This window comes from Salarias fasciatus, chromosome 16, assembly GCF_902148845.1.
Source record: "Salarias fasciatus chromosome 16, fSalaFa1.1, whole genome shotgun sequence".
Taxonomy (NCBI): Eukaryota; Metazoa; Chordata; class Actinopteri; order Blenniiformes; family Blenniidae; genus Salarias; species Salarias fasciatus.
Window position 1 is genome coordinate 13,462,183 of NC_043760.1, and position 21,534 is coordinate 13,483,716.

At 42.3% G+C, this 21,534-nt stretch overlaps 1 protein-coding gene across 1 annotated transcript; it reads left to right on the forward strand.

The window, feature by feature from the left end:
• The first annotated feature begins 14,127 nt into the window (after positions 1 to 14,127).
• On the forward strand, positions 14,128 to 21,302 carry LOC115403715 (gap junction gamma-1 protein-like). The gene is made up of 3 exons (XM_030112703.1): positions 14,128 to 14,312; positions 19,147 to 20,323; positions 20,406 to 21,302. Exons 2-3 carry the CDS (start codon positions 19,177 to 19,179, stop codon positions 20,417 to 20,419), a joined length of 1,161 nt encoding a protein of 386 aa, XP_029968563.1. The 5' UTR covers positions 14,128 to 14,312; positions 19,147 to 19,176; the 3' UTR covers positions 20,420 to 21,302.
• The last annotated feature ends 232 nt before the right edge of the window (positions 21,303 to 21,534 follow it).

Genomic DNA, 21,534 nt, shown 5'->3' on the forward strand with positions numbered 1-21,534 from the left:
TCAGTTCCCACGTCTGAGAGAAACCATGGAACCATATTTTTGGTTTTCATTCGATCATTTGATTATTTTGTTAAAGTATTTTCTTGGAAGATGCTGTTGCCGTTCAGCAACTGTTCTGATGTCAACAGCGGAGAACAATGTCTCTTGTAATATACGTTTGATTGGGGGACAATTGAGAGAGAAATCACTCTTCACCTTGGAGTCCAAGTAATTCACCTTTCAACACGTTTGCCCAGAATTTAGGCCAAATTTAGACGTCAATGTTTAGAAGTGAAAACGGAAAACTTTCATTGTGTTTTGTGGTGTATTTACATGGCAATGTTGCTCAGGAAGTGCAACTTCTTGAAAAGGAATTCCAAAGGGGAACTTTTAAAAAAGAAGAAAAGCTCTGTCTCTGACGAAACGGGTGAAAACACGAGTTTTCTGAAATGCTGCTACTGCACGTATGTAATGCTAGTAGAGAAGCGTAAGTGAACACTCTTTTTATTTTTAAGCATAAAAACACAAAACCTTTCTGAAACAGGAGCACTATGAAGAAAGGTCGCCGTGAGTCTTTTCTGACTGCTTGACCAAGCCACAAAACTATAGGAGGAAGTTACAGTACGCAGAGATGCCGATGCTCACTCAAGGAGAACATGCATCACTTTTACATTCTTGACCCTGGTTTTTTTCTTTTGCTTTGAGGCAGTCATGCCTAATGTGACATGTGAGACTACAAGACAAAAGGGTTACAGTAGTTTCTGCTACGCACAGTTGTGTGTGTGATTAGTTTCCTCGGGGCACGCCACTCACGTAGCAATCTTTCAAAGCTCCTTTGAGAAGTTAATGTAGTGGTTTTGAACATATATATGAGGGTATTTTAGAAAACACTGAAATAACTCCAAGTAAAACAACTGCGTCAAAACTCTCTGACTGCAGTTTCTACTTGTGGTTTTGGTTCAGGTTGTTTTCGTCCATCATATCTCTTCAACTCCCATCTCCACTCGTGCACACGTCAAAGTTTCCCCTGTGGCAAGACAGTCAACCTTGCAAAGCAGCCTTCAACACTTGTGTGTGTGTGTGTGTGTGTGTGTGTGTGTGTGTGTGTGTGTGTGTGTGTGTGTGTGTGTGTGAGTGTGTGAAAGGATGAATGTGATTGACCCTGGAAAGAACTTTGAAGCTGCTGAAGCAGTGAAAGGACACGATTTTGATGATTGAGGGCCATCCTTCATTTTTGCTGGAATGATCTGCTTTGCAACGGCCAGAACCATTTTGCATATTAATTTCAGAGGTGATATGATCTTATACCATAGGTCTATAACCTTGTACAGATTTTATAGGTTGTTTGATGACCCAGGCTTTAACTAGATCTCCAGTCAGACTGGCCTATTTTAGTCAGAAGCAGATATTTTCTGTTCAGTTTGATCTCACTGAGACTACTTATATTTATCATGTTGCATTGAGGCTTCGATTGATTATTTTCCACAGTAACTGTTTGATCCCTTCAAACTGTGTCTTAACTCTTTAACTGTCATAAAAATCAGCATTATCAGTTTGGAAAAAATGTGCAGGTTATCATATGTGGTTACCTGAAGGATAAAAGGTTAATGATTCATTGTATTTACTAGGTTGCTACACTTATTTAAATTATAGAAAGCAGGACAATTTCCCTTTCAATGCTTCCTGGCTGTCACAGAAAAGTATTATATGAGACCAAAATGGACATTTCACCATTCTGAGTAACTGCTCCAAACTTGTAATCTGGCGAAGAAGCGTGGTTTATATCCCGTGTGATGGTTTTAGCCTTCACAGCACCGTCCGTCCGTCAGAAGGCTGTTTATTACACTGAGTACACAAAATGTGAGCGTTGGGGGAGTCCAAAAGAACAAAGTCGGACTCAGGTCTGGCCTTCAGCTGCTTTTTTTTTTTTTTTTTCAAGACAACAAATCACAATAGGCTCGCCGCCGGGAAAGTTCCCAAGTGACCCCATTCTCACCGAGAAGCGTCGGTATCAGTGTCCTGTTGGTTTCTACTCAGTATCACACAGAGGACACTGGCATTCCTGTCACATGCAAGTGATTTTGAGTTAAGATAAAGCACTTCACACACCTTGGTCTGCATTGTTTAAAGGATAGCTCCATTGTGAGCCTGGCTCCACCTCCAGGGTTGCAAATGAGGTTTCCCTTCCTGACATCTTGGTCTTGATTCCCTTTATTGAAGCAACAAAGGAAGAATAATGGGGAGATAGCACTTCAGCAGCTGTACCCAATTACAATAGAAAGTAGAAGACCATTTTCTGCTCCTTTGTGTTGTTTTCTCAAGTCCTGTGAGGTTGATACTTTAGTTCAGATATGCACATTTAGAGTCAAACACTATTACAGCAGTTGGAACTCTCATTGTATATGGAAAAGTAGCTTAACATAGCAACTGTGTGGTTTTTGCTGAGGAATATATTTGAATGTGGAGACAGTGTGGGGGCAATATGGCCAATCCGGCCCAAAAAAAACAAAAAACAAAAAAACAAATGAACATGGTCTCCCAAAAAGACTAACTTTGCTGTGAGACCCGAAAACCTCCTGTGGATGATATCACCACTCAGACATGAGAGGGCAGGGCCAGATGGGATAAACACATGTGCAACACAAGAAGCCCGTCCGAGCTACCCACACAAGTGTGAAGACGCACAACTCCTCACCCAAACTCTTACTCAACTCCATGATCCATGTGTGGCTAGACAAATCTAAAAATATAATCACAACAAACGCTGACACTCATAACCAAATATACAATTTCCAAATGAGTCAAATTCAGATTTCAGTTCTGGTTACTGTGCTTCACGGATGATACTGAAGCTCAGTCTTGACTTTGCATTCTTGTGGCTTTTAAGGCACAAATCATCTTCTCCTCTGCAGTCTCTTACTGCTGCCTTGATAGATTGGCTCATTTTCCTGTCATCCCGAGGAGTGGTGCTGTACATGCTGAATCAATGGTGATCCCAGCAGTTTTACTCGGCTCATAATTCCTCGCTGTCCCAACTTACTCGAGGACTTTTTAGCAATATGGCTGCCAAGTCTTTTACGCATTTATGGCTCTTTGGCACAGTCACGCTCACGTCATCGGCGCAGTGTGCTTCAGAGGCAGAGAGCTTTTGGAGGCTTAGCTGAGGACGACTGTTGGTACATTGTGTTTTTTGTTATATTCTTAGTCCACCAGCCACTGCCCAGTGGGACAGAGTGGAACCAGAGGAGCAGCGAATGTGAAGAAACCTTTAAACCAGATGTGGGCAGCTGGAATATTGGGTAACGAAGAGGAATTAAGTACAAGCACACGCTGTACAGGACAATAAGTGATGCTCTTATATGTTCCATATTAGCTCCCAAATCAATTAATCATAATAATTAGAAAACAAGCTCTGGTACTACACCTTAGATGTGCAGTAGGTCCAATAGTTGCAGGGATTCACATACATTTTTATCAGAGATTTCAGCAAGCTTCATATGGTGTTTATTTTTCTTTCTTTCTTCTTTGTTAAATGATCTACAGATTGCAACAGCTGTTATCAATATGTATCATTGTGAAAATACAGGGAGTCCAGTATTTAGCCAAAGATTACAAGTCAAAATGAGGCGGCGTTTGAGTTTAAAGTTAATCATGAATTTCACAAGAAATGATTTTTCTTGTCCCTTTTCTGTAGAAGCATACCAAGGAGAGATTAAATTTATCTCCACTATTAAGAAATATGCATTCAAATCTGTTAACTTTTTTAAGCCCCCACACTGTCTCCACATTCAGGCTTTTTTAAGCTGTCATTTTTTTTTCTACTTTAAAACAAACAGCTTGCTTTCGTTTGATCTTAAACTTTGCACTAGCATATATAATTTCTTGTCTTAATCTTAAGTCTGGATGTTATTGATTTCAAAATGTTCTTTTTTGTGACAATGAAAATACACTACTTATCAAAAGTTGTAAAACACCTCAATCTTTGACAAACATTCAGTTTATCTCTGCAACGAAATCACGGAACAAATTCAATATTTTTATTTATTTATTTATTTATTTTTGGTAAAAAGATCATTTATGAGAACCTTAACTGCCAGTGGAAGGAAGTCCACTCACCAGACAAGAGCTGTGAAGGGCAGGGACAGCAGAGCACAGAGGTCGGCCACAATAACCCCATTTCCTGTGCCTTCAAGTGTTTCTGTTTCATCCTGCTAAATAACTGCCTTTTACTCTTCAGCCTTGTTTGTTCTCGTGGCATCAAAGACTGCTTTTCTGTCTCTCTGTGTGGGTACGCTGCTGCGGGTGCTGGCCGGAAAACTTGAGAACGAATCCAAGGAGTCCAGTTTGAGCAACAGATTTATGAGGGTACGGCTTATCCCGTGCCAAATCAGTCACGGCACAAAAGTGTCTAATTACAAGGTAAACCGGGGAAATGAAGCAGTTGTTGCTGCCGTTGGATCTCTGACATGACTTTACGACATCACAAAATTTGTCATTTTTCTTAAAGACCTCGCTTTTTCAGAGTCTCTCTGTTGGTTTCTCGTCTCTGCTGCCAAAGGTTAAATTCGGTCTGGAAACAGTCTGAAAGACACATTCCGCAAGGAGGGAGAAACTGATATGAGGCTTTAGCTTTTACCCAAATGAAGTGGATATCTTCCAGAAGTACAGACTCCTGCTCTGTAAAGACAGATTAGCTGCCTCAGCTCATTTTCCTTTGTCAGTTTAACTGAAAGGCTGAGTGTTTCGTGAATGAAGTCTAACTTTGTCCGAATAATAAGATGAACTGGGCCTTAAAAAGTGACCTAGAAACCAAACAGAATGTTCCATTAAAGAGACTTTGCTTTCATGATTATATAGTTTAGGAAGTGAGTACATTTTACTCTTTTACCATTGCAAATTAACTTAGTGTGTTTTTCAGAACCTAATCAGGCAGATTGGGTTGTTTCTGTGTCAATATTTAAAGGGTAGCATGCTTATTTTATATGAACGCCTCTCGCTGTAGTAAAATGCTGACTCAGTAGAAGACGGTTGTTTGAATTCATAAATCTGACAGGAGCAGTTTCTGCAGTGTCTATGCTTTCACCTTGGTGTGCATGACAATCCTCTAATCCTTTATGGGGACCTCATTAAACCCTACATATTTAGGCATAGATAGGTATAGATATGGGTATAGACCGATATTGAATATTTTTTCAGAGAGTCTGTTGAATAGCAATAAAATCAGCTGAGAAAAAACACACAATTTCTACTGTGAAAAGTCCTGCAATCTACCTAATTTGTCGTTGGTTTACTGTAAATGATTGGCCACCACCTTCATGCTTATACAGTATGTGCACACTCAACTATTAACAATATTCATGATGTTTGTTCACATCAATCAAGCAGTCTAACTTGAGGGAAAATACACTTTGGCATTGTAAGGAGGCAAAATATTAACTCATTTGTTCAGTGTGACTAATCGATCTTGTATTTTATGACCGTTATCTAGTTACAATGATTTGTGACTTGATATTTGCAGAAGTTACTAAATAAGGTCATTCACCATATAAAGGGTTAATCCTTTTTACATTGGTGACTGAGGAATGTTTACGTGCATACATTTACCTCACATGCCACTTCAGTGAGAACACTTGTGTAATCTAAAGTGCTCCAGCACAATAACTCTGTTAAGAATTCAGACTGAGGTATACAGTAAACTCAAGTATTCTAATGCAGGATCCAAAATTTCTGAAATGCGTGTCAGAAGAATGCAGCTCAGCTCAACACTGCTGCAAACTCCAACCTCAAAAATGAACTGTCATACATGATAAAATGTCTTGGACAATCTCAAGCAAGAGGGAACACCGTGACCTTTGTCAGGGCACAATCTATGGGAAACTGTCAAACTGGATCACATTAAATTACGCAAGAATGTAAGAACATAAACTGTGTATTTCTGATGCACGTTTAAACACGTTTGTTTTCTTGCTTGTACGACTACTTTCTTTGGGTTGAAATAACAGAAAGACAGACTGTTCATTGAAATTTATGAGAAAGTTGAAATTGTGGGCAAACTTTGTTTCTTGACTTGCCTGCTCACTCAGCGCTCGAAGACTTCTTGGTTCAACATCAAGGCAAAGAAGCGTTTTAATTTTTACAATTTGGGATGAACATTTTTATGTTTTCTTTTCAAGAACGATAAAAACATTTCCAGAGAAACCAACCAATGACTTCTACAATAAAAAACAAGTTCCTAAATAATTTTTGCTTTCTTGTTTTCAAGCAAGTAGGTTTTTAAAAACAGACATTTGACATGTTTTGATGGTGGTCAACAAAAAGAACCTAATTTCTCATTTATATTCCCGTCAGTGATACTATAAAGTCTATTTTAGAATATCAACATGAACAAAGCTTTGTTTTCATGATAATGGTGATCGGAGCCACTGAAACTCAACTATTTGGATGGATAAAGAAGCAATCAGACCTTCCATTGTCTATTTTCTCCCAACTATTGTCTCCCTCAGTTTCATGGATATTCAAGTAAGGTATTAACATAAACTGTAATCACCTCCTTTAAAGGTACAACTCATTGATAAGCCTTTGTTTTGAAGCCACTAAAGGCAGGCAACATCTAAACAACAAGGTTTCCATCCACTCCAAACCATCAAAATGTAATTATTCGAATGGTTAAAACTCTAACAAGGCATTAAGTGTAATTGCCGTGGGGGTTGTTTTAACCCTCGGAACGCCTCAACGCAGCAATGCCACCTGTTTTAGTGGAGAAGGCACACAGAAGCTGTTGTTTCAGGACAGAAACCTGGGACAGATAATCATCTCTGCGTCCCGCCATCACCGAGCACCCAGCCCCGATTCCCTCCACCTCCACCATCTGCTGCGGGGGTAGGGCTGTCTGTTTCCATGGCAACGTGGTGCCCCTCCTCCCCTCCGCTATTGTGTGCCCCACGTGCAAGTCTTTCTCCAACTGTATCCCCAACATGCTGCTGCAGGGTGTCGGTGCCGGTTGCGTGGCAGGAACGGGGGGATCCGTCTTTCGCCGGGTTTGGCAGAAGCAGCAGACGAGACGCGTTCGGGAAACAAAGCACTGACAAGACTCCACAAGTGTTAAAGAAAAAAAGGGGGGCTTGAAAATCTAAAGGATCCTCATTAAGAGAGATCATCACTTCCCCTTCCCCCCAAGGCATAAGAAGGTGACCTTGCAAATTGAGCGCTCCCCCCGATCCCCCCTTTTACCCAGTGCGCAGTCATGCCCTCTCCCAATGGAGTGAGACTATAGGAAGCAGTAAAAAGAGTGAGAAAGGAGTGTGAACGAGGTAGGTGAGACTTTAGTGCACTTTTCTGAGCTGTCTGGCCCCAATTCCTCTAAAACCTCATTCGTTGATCATTGTTTGTTTCGTGGTTTAAACCCGGTGATACAGTATTAAACAACTACCACAACAAAGTGTCAAAATGTTGCTCAAATAACTGAAAGTTATTGCTTGATTACACTACTTCCTGAAAAAGTAACTGAAAAAAACTTACTTTACTGAAAATCTAAAGTACTGAGCCACTGGAAAAAAAATGAAAATTACATCCAATGATGCTTTAAGATTTTCCTTTATATGATATTGATGAGTTAAATGGAGGCAAAAACTCTCTTATCTAGATATTAGAGGTAACATCAGAACCTAAGAAATGAAGCAATGACAACAAGGAGAAGAAGCAACCAAAAAATTAGGTAGAGCCCAAACATGCACAGCGGTTTTGAAAAGGAAAGTAAAAGAACTCAAACAACACAGGCCAAGGTAAAATATTCCATGTCGCTTCAAGCTAATCTGAGTGAGGCCCCGTTAACATGACAACAACTTGAAGAAAATCGTAAAAGTTTTGTTGTGTTTTAAGGCCCTGTTTACACAACAGCTGCGCACGGAGCCACTAAAACCGGCTCCTTAGGCGGAACTTTTCAAAACTACTCCAACTCCGTCTGGGAATGTTAGTAGAGTGTCGTTCTCAGTGTGTGTGTGTGTGTGTGTGTGTGTGTGTGTGTGTGTGTGTGTGTGTGTGTGTGTGTGTGTGTGTGTGGTTTCATTCCAAAAAAACAGCGCCAACTCATGTCCTGGCATGCTGATTACATCAACTTCAGTGTTTCTGCCATTTCCGTGTTGATAGACATAATTTTCAAATCGTTGCCGTGTAAATACAAAAGTTGCTTATAAAAAAGTAAAAATGATGGATTTTCTGATTGAAAGAAAATCCTCTCTGCTGACTGAGCCACAGTCACCCTGTTAACTTATCATCCTCTTTTTTTGACATCTTTCTTATACTTACCACAGTCTGAACCCGATAAGGTATTTTAAACACATTTACAAGACTCAAAGTTGCACAATAGCTTAAAATGTAGATTCCAACATGAGACATATATCCACACTGGTTATAGTCCTTTGCAGGGGTTAAAATATAGTGCCTTTTAAATATACGTACATTTTTTTATTTTTTCATAACTCCATAAGCAATTAGTGGCTGTAGTGCTGTAATTATATGGATGTTTCTTGGCATGGAAGGAGCACCTCTTAGTTTTATTTTTCCCCACATGTGGGATTGTAGGCGTGATGTACAGTATAGATTTTAGGCCTGTAAGCACATTTTTCCCTCTATACTTTTTTTTTTAACCTTCATGATGCAGGCATATGAAACTGCAGTGTGAAAACTGTAAAGTTTTAAAACTCTCCACCAGCGATAATAAGCTCACTCACTCCCCTCTTTTTCCGGATGCATTATTGGGCTAAATTAAAGTGAGTTACTCTGATCTGAGGCAGAACCTTATTAGGCTCTATTTGGGATACAAAGACTCCTAAACAACACACAGATGGAAAGCATTAGTCTTGCTGGCAGGAAGCTCCACTTCCCTGTTGTACTGTGAATTAAAATGTTCCAAATCTGGCTGGGTTTAGTGCTACATCTAATTAATCTGTGTCCAGTGAATAATAGCCTATAGACCCACAGGTGCAGGTAGATCTGCTACTTCAATGTTAACATTTACGAAAGAATGAATGATTAGAGGGGAAACTGTGTTGCACAAACAGTGAGAGTCGAGGAGCATGCAAAGTCATTAAAAACAAAGTTGCACAACCATCGAGCCGGGCATGCGGGAGAAAGGAATTTCACCGTGAGCCGCGATGAATACGCAACCGGTCATTTTTCCTCAAGTCATCTTGGCAGCTTGCCAGGCTAACCCTGCGCTAATGCCATTTAATAAAGTGAGTCGCACCCTTGTGCATTTTCCGTTGGCACGGAGACAGCCTCAAGAATGCGAGTTAAAAAATTAAAACCAGCGAGAGCGTACCGCCAGCTTTCCTGCAAACATCAGGGCCTCATTATGTATGCCTTCCACCGGCGTGCCTGTCGCGTCTGCCCTGCAAAGCCTGAGCTAATGAGGACAAACGGGATTCCCTTTACAGCGTGTCTGTAACACGAGGATGAATCAACACGTTGTTTGTTATGAGAAAAGACAATAGAGGAAACACTCGGTCAGAGAAGGAGTATCGGCCTCTGCGGCTTTTCAGCTCCTTCTTCCTTCTGCGCTCGGAGACGCTGACCACAACCGCCAAAAGAGGAACATTGTGACTTTCCTAGCAAAAAACTTGCACAAACATGCAGGCACAACCAGTTCTGGGATGAGTCGATCATCTGAAGTGCATGCGTGAGCGATCGTGTGTGTGTGTGTGTGTGTGTGTGGCAGGAAAGCAAATATCACCAGGATATGATTCACTGTGGGTCAAGTTCTGAGGCAAGCATGAGGGCAAATTTAGAGCGAAACCCTTTCACCTCGTTTGGCGGGTACGATGTCACAACACGCTAACCGTGTTGCTTTCTGTCTTAGTGGTTGATACTGGAAAATAGAAGGAGAGATTACAAACAGAAACATAGTTGCGAGACCACATCCAACAGTGTGGATGAGTCTTAAAATATATAGATTTTATATTTCTCTTTTTAATGCATAGAAAGAACTATAGAGCTCAGTTCGACCCCCCCCCACCCCCCACCCCCTAAAAAAAAAAAAAAAAAAAAAAAAAATCAACACAGGAATGTTGAGCCCTCCTTCGTTGGGTAATCACAGACCACTTGAGCAAGCAGCATTAAGCCGGGCTGTATTTCATAAAGCTCCATCACCAATAAGGGCGTGTACAGGTCTGGCAGGTTTGCTTCCCATAAAACAAACTCTGGCGCTATTGCTCCGTTGGTTCAACTCATTCAAACTAGCGCTACAGTCTGGATGTAAACAGGATGCAACAAGAGGCCGAACTGCGATTTCCTTTCATTCATTGAGAGAAAAACAGGAATACCTGTTTGGACTCCTTTATATATTTTATAAGCTCTTAGTGAGTTGGGACCTCAGACACCGATATAACACTGCATTGAGCTCAGTTATTATGAATACACCGTTTTCTTTCATCATAAAGGGATCTCATATGACACATGTTTACATGCTGTTCTGGTCTGTTTCATTTCAACCCCCCTCCCCAATGCTGTCGTCTGCTACATTCCAGCTGTATCTGGACATCTCATTGGAAAACCTGGGTGGTACCATGTCAGTTTCTCACAAAAATGTAAGTCTTAAAACAACATAGAAACTTCTTGCTCCAGCTATTTCAAATATTGATGAAAATGTCAGTATTTCGGCAAAAACCAAAGAATTACAACAGAAAATCACAGTAATCTCAACATAAAGTCAATTTTAATTATGCCTTCCGGTGCAAAATACAGTGAAATTTACAAAAGACCTTCTCCTATAGCTGTTGCAATATGTGAATTTTTATTTAATCGCCTAAAGACTGATCGAAAAAGACCAAACACAGGATGTGACAGGCGTCACGATCCCTGGCCTCTTTGCAGCAGTTTCTTGTTGATGCGTGCAATGGAGGAAATCCTGCTCCACATTTTATAAACTCACAACTTGAAAAAAAAAATAAAAAAAAAATATCACAAGTGACTTGGCCCACCATGGTGCTGACGTAGATGTTATGAAAGATCTGGTCATCGTTCAAGCTGTCACACACGCCCTTTGAAACTACTGTCGATGTGTTTTCACATGCTGTGAATCAGAACCAGCCAGAATATGGATCAGTTCAGCACACCTGCTGCACAATGAGATCATTTTGGGCGTTTGTTTATGTGACAACGGTACTTGGAGGCACTTAAAATGCAACTTTTTGAAAGCGATTCTGAATGTGGAACATTTGAAAACACTTTGTCTCTGTGGAAATGGTGAAAAATGCAACTTTTCTGAGACATTGCAGCTGCCAGTGTCAGACTCCAGTGTCATGACTCCCTGTCCATATTCCCCTGGGACTTGGTGGTTCTACCGTTGAGAGCCTCTCGTAACAGATATCCAACTATATCGTCAGTCCATATGAATGTCCGTGTTCTTGCCTATCTTAACGTATATAGCATATTGTTCTCTGTGTACATGCATGTGATTTCACTGCAAAAATGGCAGCAGCACCGACTAGTTGCCCGACATGCTAACTACACTGTTTTCGGTGTTTCTGCGGTTCCGGTTGGGGTTCAGACCAGATACTTAAACAAAGCCCTGATAAACGGGTTTGCTGGTCTCACATGTCAATTGTTCTCAAGCATAGACCAAAGACAAGAGCCAAATAGATTATAATTTTCATAAAATTAGGCCCACTTGTATAGTCTATTGTGCAACACCTTGGGTTTGATGACCGGACCGCAAGCTATGAATATTTGAATTGAGAAATCAACCAAGGTTCAAGAGATTTTTGCAGTAATACAAAGATGATAACCACAATGTTTGCTAGAGATGTGCTCTTCTATCAACTATTGACGCAAACACACACACTTGTTCAGCCCAGTGAGGCTCTGAAGACGCCACAAGGCCAGGCCCTCAGCGTCCACATTATCTCCTGTCATCTGGACGGTGGTTTACCAAGGCACCCCCACATTACACCCTGTGAATAAAAGCACGCTTGCACAATAGAGCTCCGACAGCACCCTGAGAAGGGGGAAGGGCTTTGCATTCCTCCACTGACCTCCTGTTTTGCAGCAGATATCAAACAATAACCGCCACTCTTTGTGTGCCTTCACCAGCAGCCAGCTATCCAAAGCGGTGAGACGAAGCTCAGCAGTTCCTCCATATTCACAAAAAAAAAAAAAAAAAAATAGCAATGTGCTAAAATAGAAAGGATGTGCTCCGTCCACACTCCTGTGTGGAGGAGTAGGTAAACGAAGAAGACCGGTCAGGGAAGAACAATAGGATCATTCAATCTGAGTGGCTACCTCAGGAGACTGATGTCTGTCTGCATGCCTGAGATATTTAATCTCAGAGACTGCACGGACCTCGTTTAAGTCACTTCCAGAGAAATAGTGCAGCATCAGCTGAGTGGAAACTCGGCAACTTGAGGGATGAAAAAAAAAATCACTTTTGATTGATTGCTAATATCACAGTGCAGATGGCAGATGCCCCATTTCTCTCCTCTCCACCTCAGATAAAGAGTCCATAATGTGCTGAGTTCAGACATCTGTGCTTTTCACCTTGTGATTTATGACACAACTGCTTCGCATCTGACACAAAAACAGAGAGAAACCTGGTCAATGACACTCGGAGTGGGGTCAGGGGAGCGTTGCGAAGTAAAGGGCCGAGGAAGCGCACGTGTTGAACTGGCCAAAGAAAGTGTGACATGAATGAAGGGACCTTATGGTAGCAACAACTTCCTAACATCTGCACCAGCAGGAAAGAGAGAGCGGGGGCTGCGTGCTGCTCCACATCCTCAACACAGATTAAAGAGGAGGCAGCTGCCACTCACAGGGTACAACATGAACGTATGTTTTCTCTGAAAGAAAATGGCCAAACAACTCCACTTTTCTTGGCTGTTGGCTTTAAAAAAAAATGTCTTTTTTTATTATTTTGCAGTTTTAAACAGTACAGAAAATTCTTGTGTGTACTTTAAGGCAACAGGCATCGGACCAGCATTGTTTCTCATCTTCCTAGGAAATGCCTTTGGTAAAATTCCACATTTACTCAGCAGTTTGGAGAAATATGTGGTGGGTCGCATGAGTTTTGGTCTCTAAAGATCCTGGAGACCCCAGAGCTCACACTGAAACAAAGGAAGACAAAAGTAAAGACTGAAATATAGATACTTTTTGTTAAACTTGTATCTTTATCAGACTACTGTTTGCATCATGACATTAAAAACATTGAGTGGTATCTTGACGAGGATTCGGATCATGATTTGAAACTTTCCTCCGGTTCAATAAAGAATTGCTGATCTGTTTTGATTTTCAATGCAGAAGAATCGTTACTTCTATTTTGTCATTTGAAATGATTTTAAAGATACTTTTGTGAGACTTGTTGTTGAAAACACATTATTTTAGAAATATTAAAACAGCTATCAAATGTCAAACACATTTCAGTCTGGGAGCCACATACAGCCCAGTGTCATCTTGAGTGGACCGGACCGGTAAAACAGTCCCATAGCAACCTTTCAATTTAAACTTTTAAATTTTTCCTGGCTGTGCTCTGTATATGTTTTTTTTGTTTTTTGTTTTTTTTTTTTTTTGGGGAGGGGGGGTGGCTAACATTCACTCACAAAAATGTCTTTAATTGTTAATGTTAGTGATACATTTGGTGCAAAATACAGGTGGAGCAACAGGCCTCAAGTTTGGCACCACACCTGCAAAGTCCTTTTAAAATTATAAAAAAAAAAAATGTAAATTAATTTGTTCTCTGGCTTTTCTGAAGAGATTTATTATCATATCTATGAAGCATCTTTATGAGGAATCCTAGCACAGTTTAAGTATCTCCATTCCTGTGGAAGGGTCCACTGGGTTGGAAATCAGAATATTTCAAGTACTCAGCTCGTTGTCATTTGCTTCTTACTCAAAATTTGGATGTTTCTGAAAGCAACTTGCGCCCGGAGAGAGCTTCTCCTGGTTCTGAAGTTACAGCAGAGTGAAAAAGGACGAGGCAAAAAAAAAAAAAAAAAAAAAAAAAGATTGCATCAGGAATGCTGGCAGTTGATCGTTTTCCTCCACTGTGCGCAGACAGGGGGTGGGGTGCCCGGCTCAATGGGAGGAGAAAAGAGGGGGAGGTGGAAAGGAGGAGGAGGAGGAAGAGGGGGGATTTAGGAATATTCTTTGTCCTCAGCCCGCAGTACTACACACAACTGGAGAAGGACGCGGGGCGCTCCTCAGTCTGGAAGAACAACAGGGGAAAAAAAGAAGAAAAAAAACCCTGGATGGCTTGATAGAAGATTGGGAGTGCGCTATTTAAAGAAGAGAAAAACGCCAGGAAGGGAGCTCACCGTAACTTGGACGCTTGAAAATCTCCATTGAAGGTAAAGGAAAAAAAAAAAAAGCCACACACACACAAAAAGCGTAGCGGCGGCGCAGAGACGCAGCAACAGCGCCTACATATATGCATTTTAAGTGTTTTTGTCAGCTTTTGGGGGGTTTAAGTTTAAACCCCAACTCTAGCACGACGCTTGATGGGTTTTTCCCGGAGCTTTAAGCGTGATTTCCACCCTTTAATGACACGTATTTGTCTCACAGCTGCGTTCAGACGGGTGGTTAATGGATCAACTTTTACGCGCACAGACTGGCGGGCGGCTAATTAAAGCAGGACAGAAAAATATCGCTAATTTGAGCAACAATTACAGTGGGAACACGTTTTAATCACTGGAGCCAGATGTGTGTATGTGCGTGTGTTGCGTTGTTGCTCATTTTGTCTCCACTTTTCAGCTGTGTTTGGTGGGATTCGGTGATGGGAGGGAAGCGCGGGGACCGGCTCCGGTTTCCACCCTTCTCAAAGCCCCACATCCGCTTATACAGCTTTAAAATAGGATGTTCGTCAGCCCGCAGGAGTTCCAGGTGTTTTTGTTCCACCATACTTTGCTGAGGCTGTTTGGGGAGGTGAGCGGCTCCGCAGGTCGTCCATGGCCGGTGTGGAGAGCATGTGGCGCCCTGCTGCGTCCCGTTAGCCACGAGGAGGAATTTTCCACATGATTCACCTTCCAGGGCGCATTTTTCCTTTTTTTCTGCTTTTGATAAGAAAAAAAAGATTTGCCTTACTTATTTTATTTCCGCCATATAAATCTCTTTCAGTGTGTTTTTTTTTCTCCATAAATCATGGTAATATGAGGGTTTGGTGAGCGGATGTGTCTCTCCACCCTTTAACGGCCTGGCTTGTATTCACTCTTCTGCCTGGTTTCCCCTCCTCTCAGCTGAAGGGCTCTCGGGATACACCGGGGTTAACTGTAACTACCCTCCCCAGATGTGAGGTGCCACAAAAGCCCCTCTGTGTTGAATCCCCAGCTGCCTGGAAGCAGACTCTTGTGTGTCAAGTGTCCCATATAGACCCAGACCGGCTCTCTGGACAGTGAGTGGAAATGCTGCATGAAGCTCTCAGCTGGTGAACACATCCCTCTTTATCAACCAGAGGAATGCAGAAATAATTGAAGGATGGCCTTCAGGAGGTCGATCTTGGTCAGTATGCTGCATATTTGTTGGCGAACACGTGGAGAAAGCACTCTGGTCCTTGTTTGCCTAAAGAAATCAAAAATCAAATAATCTGGTGCTGTTTGATTCTTTTGAAACACAATGTGATGATAAAGTCCTAACAAGATGTGGTTTGAGGATTTCTCACGGAATTCCTGGACATGTGCACTGGGAGTTTTGCTTGGTCAATGTAACCTAAGTTTATTTGACTTTATCAAATCTATTAAGCATTTCCATCAAATCTTTCATTAATATATACATTTCTACATCTGTTCCATTCATTTGAATTGGAATACAGTTTTCTTTTTTCGTAACTTATGCTGTTGCAACACCAGAATTTCCCAGTTTGGGATTAATGGAGGAGCTCTCTACTCTACCTGTAGACTAAAGTTTGTTTTACAAATACTAGTTCATACAGTATTCCGATTACTTAGATTTAGAGAATGGCTGGTTTGAGTCTGTGTTGGGCTTCAGGGTTTCTGGAAATAGTTTGTTTCACCATGTGTTTTCTTAATGCCCCTCCAGCACCACCACACATAGAATTGGAATGTACAAAAATTGCCAATAGGTCTGAAAGTGTGTGTGATGTACGGGGTGTAGTCTGTATAGTTAGCTGGGATTGGTCCTGTTGATTTTTTGGATTAAACATTGTAAAAGGTGGATTTATGTGCACCAGTATCTCTTGTTTTTTTTTCTGCCTCTGTGGTCTCTACTGTGACGTGCACACAATCACTGAACAGCATTGAACTTCTCATATCTGACTTAAAGCAGTGCTTTACATCCAGGGAATCCGGCACCTTGCCCTGGTTACAATGAATGAGCCGCATTGAAGCTGTGCAGATAACATCCTGATTGCATCAGTTGTGTCGCAGCAGGGAAAGTAATCCAGGCTTGTAATCTGTCTAACAAGTTCTGATCTGCGAAATGGAAGGGGGGATAAAAAAAAGCTACTGAACAGTAAACTTCAGTCTTTTCGTTGTCCAGTAGCTTCATTTCCAGCATCTGAAATTTAAACTGGAAAAGACGCATGCTTATGGTGGCTCTCCCAGGAGAACGTGAATCAGTACCTGTTTGAATTGTGATTGCTTGTTAGTTTTCAACAAAGTGTTTGTCCTCGTCTGATTTTCTGTCTGTTGGTGCTATTTGTAGTTGTGCAGTTGAGAACAGGCCTGCAAGGAAGTGCCTTGGGTATAGTTATCAGATCTTACAGTAACTTTGTGCAATTTTAAACCGTTAACCCAGATTACGAGCAGCTGAGCTGTGTCGTTGAGGTGTTTCTTGCGCTTCTCTCCAGCAGCCTGAATAGAGAACATTGTGGTCAACTTGTACCACATTGGTAACTGTGAACAAGTTTTCCATTTGCTCTCAACTCTGGTTCCTTTTGAATGTTTTGTTGATGTACTGCCTTAGTCGTTAGATGTGGAAACCGATATCTTTCAGGTGTCTTTTGCACTCTGCAGATACATTGAAGCAGTTTTGCACAAAGCCACAGGTTGAAACATAATAGTTGAAGTTGACTGGTGCTTGAAAGAAACATAATTACTTTCTGGTATAGAATCTGTTGTCGTGCTTTTTTCGTTGATGCTAGTTGTAATTTACATGGCCAGTGCAGATATGCCTCCATTTAGACCAGGAATCTGCCAGTATGTTATAGGTGCTTCCTCCATGATGTTTTTTTGATATCAGACGACAGCCCATGTGAGCACCGACTGCTGTAAATGAACTGTGGTGTTTCTGAAGGGAGCGTTTGTGCCACGACATTCAGAAAATAGTTTGGCTGTATTGCTTTCAAACGCATCACATCCGCTGCACAGCTTGTTCGACCGCTTTCCTTCATGTGCGGTTCACATGTGAGCGCGGAACGTGAGCGCTCAGTCATCAGGCAATAATCGGTTTTCCTCTTCAAGGAATCTGACGGAGTGACAAGTTTCAAACTGTTCTGCTCAACTGTCAAACAGCTTTCCTGCCGAAGACCTCATTTAAACCTTTAGTTGGTGTTTTGAGTAAAACATCTGATTTCGTGAGGGTCCTTTAATAGCACATTTTCAAATTAATGTTTTCAAAGCACATTTTCATTCATTAGTAGTTGTTTGTAATAAATTAAAGTAAGAACATCTTGAACATGGGCCTTTTTTTCTGTCATTCAATTTCTGGATAATGTGGATTGTGTAATGAAAGGATGTATCTTCAAGGGAACATTTATAAAATATGATTGAATGTCGTTGAAAGCTAAACAGTTGTCCTCATACTTACGTTTTCCGATGTTTTTTTTTTTTTTTATTTAAATGTGTAGAAGATTTCTAAACGATTTACCTGAGCCTTTGTGCATTTTTTTTAACAAATACTTCTGCTCTGCTAAATCCACAAAGCAAAAAACTACTGCAGAAACACAGCAAGGACTTTTTGCAGTCAGAAATGTGGTGAAATTTTTTTTTTTTTTTTTTTTTTTTTTTTAAGTACATCTGCTCTCTGATTAAACAGTTGACTTATGGATTCCATGTTTCTCTCCCAACGCACAAATCATAGCGTGCACAGTTTCAGTCAGATGCTCTTTTTAGGTGGAGCCGCTGCCACTGAAAAGGAGCACCATAAATATTACGTAGCTGCCCACATCCTGGGATAGGCTGAATGAAGTGGAGCCTTTCATGTCAAGCTTTTCTCTCTGCTGGGCACTGTTTGAACTCTTGCAGTGCTGGAGTGGCTTTAAGTAGTGGCTGTCGTCAGACATTCGGCCCTTAAGATTTGATGTTTGGGAGTTATTGGTGTACAGAGTTATCGAGTATCAGTCTGTTAAATCACTCCTTGGGAGTCTGGTAACCGCTGCATGTGGTTCTCTCGTCTTCCAGATTTCAAGTAATCAAAGATATTGAGGTTTAATCTTGTCTGAAAGGACCAGTGTCTTACACTATAGACAACTTTGGCCACATCGGTCAGAGACGAACCAGGAGCCGAATGTGGCGAGAAACCAGTCGTCAACCTAAGTAACAAGTAAAATGTAGGATTCCTACTTGGTAAAAGCATGGTGGTGCACTTTATAAAGGCAGATAATTACCCGGCGGAAGTTGTTTTATGAGGTTTGTCGCAGATGGCGTGAAACCACAGGCGCTCTTCATTACCTCTTCGTTGGGAGTCAGATTATTAAACCACGGCCGCCAGCGAAGGAATGCGACTGGTTTGTGTGTGTGTTTTGAAATGCTGAGGGGGAGGCTGAATTGTACATGGTTATGGGTAACTGTGGAATTTTATATTCAGAAGACTTGGGAAAACGACCTTGAGTTGTAAAGCGCAGCTGGTCACACATGCCGAAGTTAGTCTCTGTTTGGAAAAGTGAGATAAACTTGGTTGAGGTCTTAATTTTATAGTTTAGAAAGTGTGAGATGAAGTACTTTGGTCTTTCACACATCAGGGTATAATGCCTAACAAACCCCTTTATGACTTTGATAGTTAATCTTCTCACCTCTTTATATGGTTCCAAAGAGACTGTGACTCACACAACCTGCTTGGAACTTCTTCCTCTGGCTTTTTGTAGCATGTGTTAATGTGGTTGGCTTAGGGGGCAGAAGTTAACCAGGTTCTTAAGTGTTACTTAATGGCTCCATCTTGTGGCCATCTAGTGTAATCAGCCAGTTTATGTGAGCTGTTTTTTTTAAATGTGATTTCTTTTCTTCTCTGCAGGTCTGAAAGTCTCCCTGCCTCGCAGACAAGATGAGCTGGAGCTTCCTCACGCGTTTGCTGGACGAGATCTCCAACCACTCGACCTTTGTGGGCAAGATCTGGCTCACGCTCCTCATTGTTTTCCGGATTGTGCTGACGGCGGTCGGGGGCGAGTCGATCTACTATGATGAACAGAGCAAATTTGTCTGCAACACACAGCAACCCGGTTGCGAGAATGTGTGCTACGACGCGTTTGCGCCGCTCTCGCACATTCGTTTCTGGGTGTTTCAGGTGATCATGATCACCACGCCCACCATCCTGTACCTCGGGTTCGCCATGCACAAGATTGCCCGCATGGAGGATGAAGACTACAGGCCCCGGAGCAGGAAGAGGATGCCCATAGTGAGCCGCGGCGCCAACCGGGACTATGAAGAAGCAGAGGACAACGGAGAGGAGGACCCCATGATCCTGGAGGAGATCGAGCCGGACAAGGAGAAGGACGTGGTTGAGAAGCCCAGCAAAAAGCACGACGGACGCCGTCGCATCAAGAGAGACGGGCTGATGAAGGTCTACGTTTGTCATCTGCTGTCCCGTGCCATCTTCGAGGCCTCGTTCCTGTTTGGACAGTACGTCCTGTACGGGCTGGAGGTGGCGCCGTCGTACGTCTGCACGCGCTCTCCCTGCCCGCACACCGTGGACTGCTTCATCTCTCGCCCGACGGAGAAAACCATCTTCCTGCTCATCATGTATGCCGTCAGCGCCATGTGTCTGCTGTTCACCGTGCTGGAGATCCTTCACCTTGGCGTCAGCGGCATCCGCGACTGCTTCTGCAGGCCGAGGTCTCGGCCTCCCACCCCTCGTCACCCAGCTCTGGCCAGCCAAAGGTCCTCCATCTCCCGCCAGCCGTCGGCCCCTCCAGGCTACCACACCGCCCTGAAGAAGGACCCTTCGGGCAAACTGGGCTTCAGGGACAACCTGGCGGACTCGGGCCGGGAGTCCTTTGGGGACGAGGCGTCGTCGCGGGAGCTCGAGAGGCTGCGCAGGCACCTGAAACTAGCCCAGCAACACCTGGATCTAGCTTACCAGAACGGGGAGAGCAGCCCGTCACGCAGCAGCAGCCCGGAGTCCAACGGCACGGCGGTGGAGCAGAACCGACTAAACTTCGCCCAGGAGAAGCAGAGCAGCACCTGTGATAAAAGTAAGTGTTCAGTAAACCTTGTGAGACTTGAGTTGTTGATTTTATGAATGTTGTGCTGACGTGTGCAAAATCTCCTCTCCAGGTCTCCGTGCATAGGTCCTCTCCAGCGGATCGGCTGACACGAGGAAGGGAACAGGGCAGAGGAGTGTGAACGTGTGACATTATGAATCGGCTTGAGGTGGAATGAAGTCGGCCCCAAGCCTTGCAGTGTTATTGCCTGACTGCGGTCCATCATCAAGTCCTACGATGACGGGACGTCTCAGTCCAGCAGTACTTGAGACACCAGCCTGTCTGAAGAGCCAAAGTGCTTACAAACTGCCTTCGTGCAAAAAGAACAATTAAGGTGAACATGTCCTTTTTCCTCAGGGCAGCTATTTTCTTTTTTTAATTTCTTTTATGAAACTTAGAGCTGTTAGTCATTTTTAAAAGTTTGTTGTTGGATGTTCAGTGAGTGCATCTCATGCTTGCCTTAGAATTAAACTGGAACTCCCGTTTTATGGCATTTTGGTGAGGTGAGGTCAAGCCAGTTGTGCAAAAAAAGAAAAGCTTAAAACTGTAAGACTTTTTTTTTGTTTTTGTGGGTGAGCGAGCGAGCGAGTGCTTAAGGATGCAAGTCAAAGGTTAACAGACAGGGCACCACTCATCTTAAAAGGTACTGGAGGTATTGTCATGCTGATGAAGACATTTTGAAGAGCTGATTTTTCATACAGAGGTGTGGACTTTTCGGGGTCGATGTTGACACTGCACCGGTCGACATTCTCGAGTCTGGTACCTGGATTGTAACTGGACCACACTTGGGGTGCCTTTGTCCAAAGGAATAAACAAACCTGGGTAATGCTTGAAGATAAAGTAAAATCATGTATTTCTTGATATTGTCTTGTATGGTTTCACACATTTGATACTGTTTATTTTTGTATTTTATGTATTGTGGTGTTGACAAAAGCCTTTGTCACTGTGGCAAACATGCTAAATTTGAAAACTACATTTACTACTGTCAAAGCTTTCGAAGCCTGATTCTGGCAGTGGACCAATGCAGACTGAAGATGGTTTGGTACAATCTTTGTTTGATCACAGCAGTTTCCTTTTGAATAATTCCATTATTTTATCTATTGTGTAGTTTTATCCGATTAGGTACAAGTCATCTTTGAGTGTTTATTTTTTTTTTCCAGTGCAGATGTGAATTGCTTTGCATTAATATTCAGAAAAGGGAT

Bases quoted from the DNA above. Each gene is read 5' to 3' on its own strand.
- LOC115403715 (XM_030112703.1), top strand. From the start codon at position 19,177: ATGAGCTGGAGCTTCCTCACGCGTTTGCTGGACGAGATCTCCAACCAC.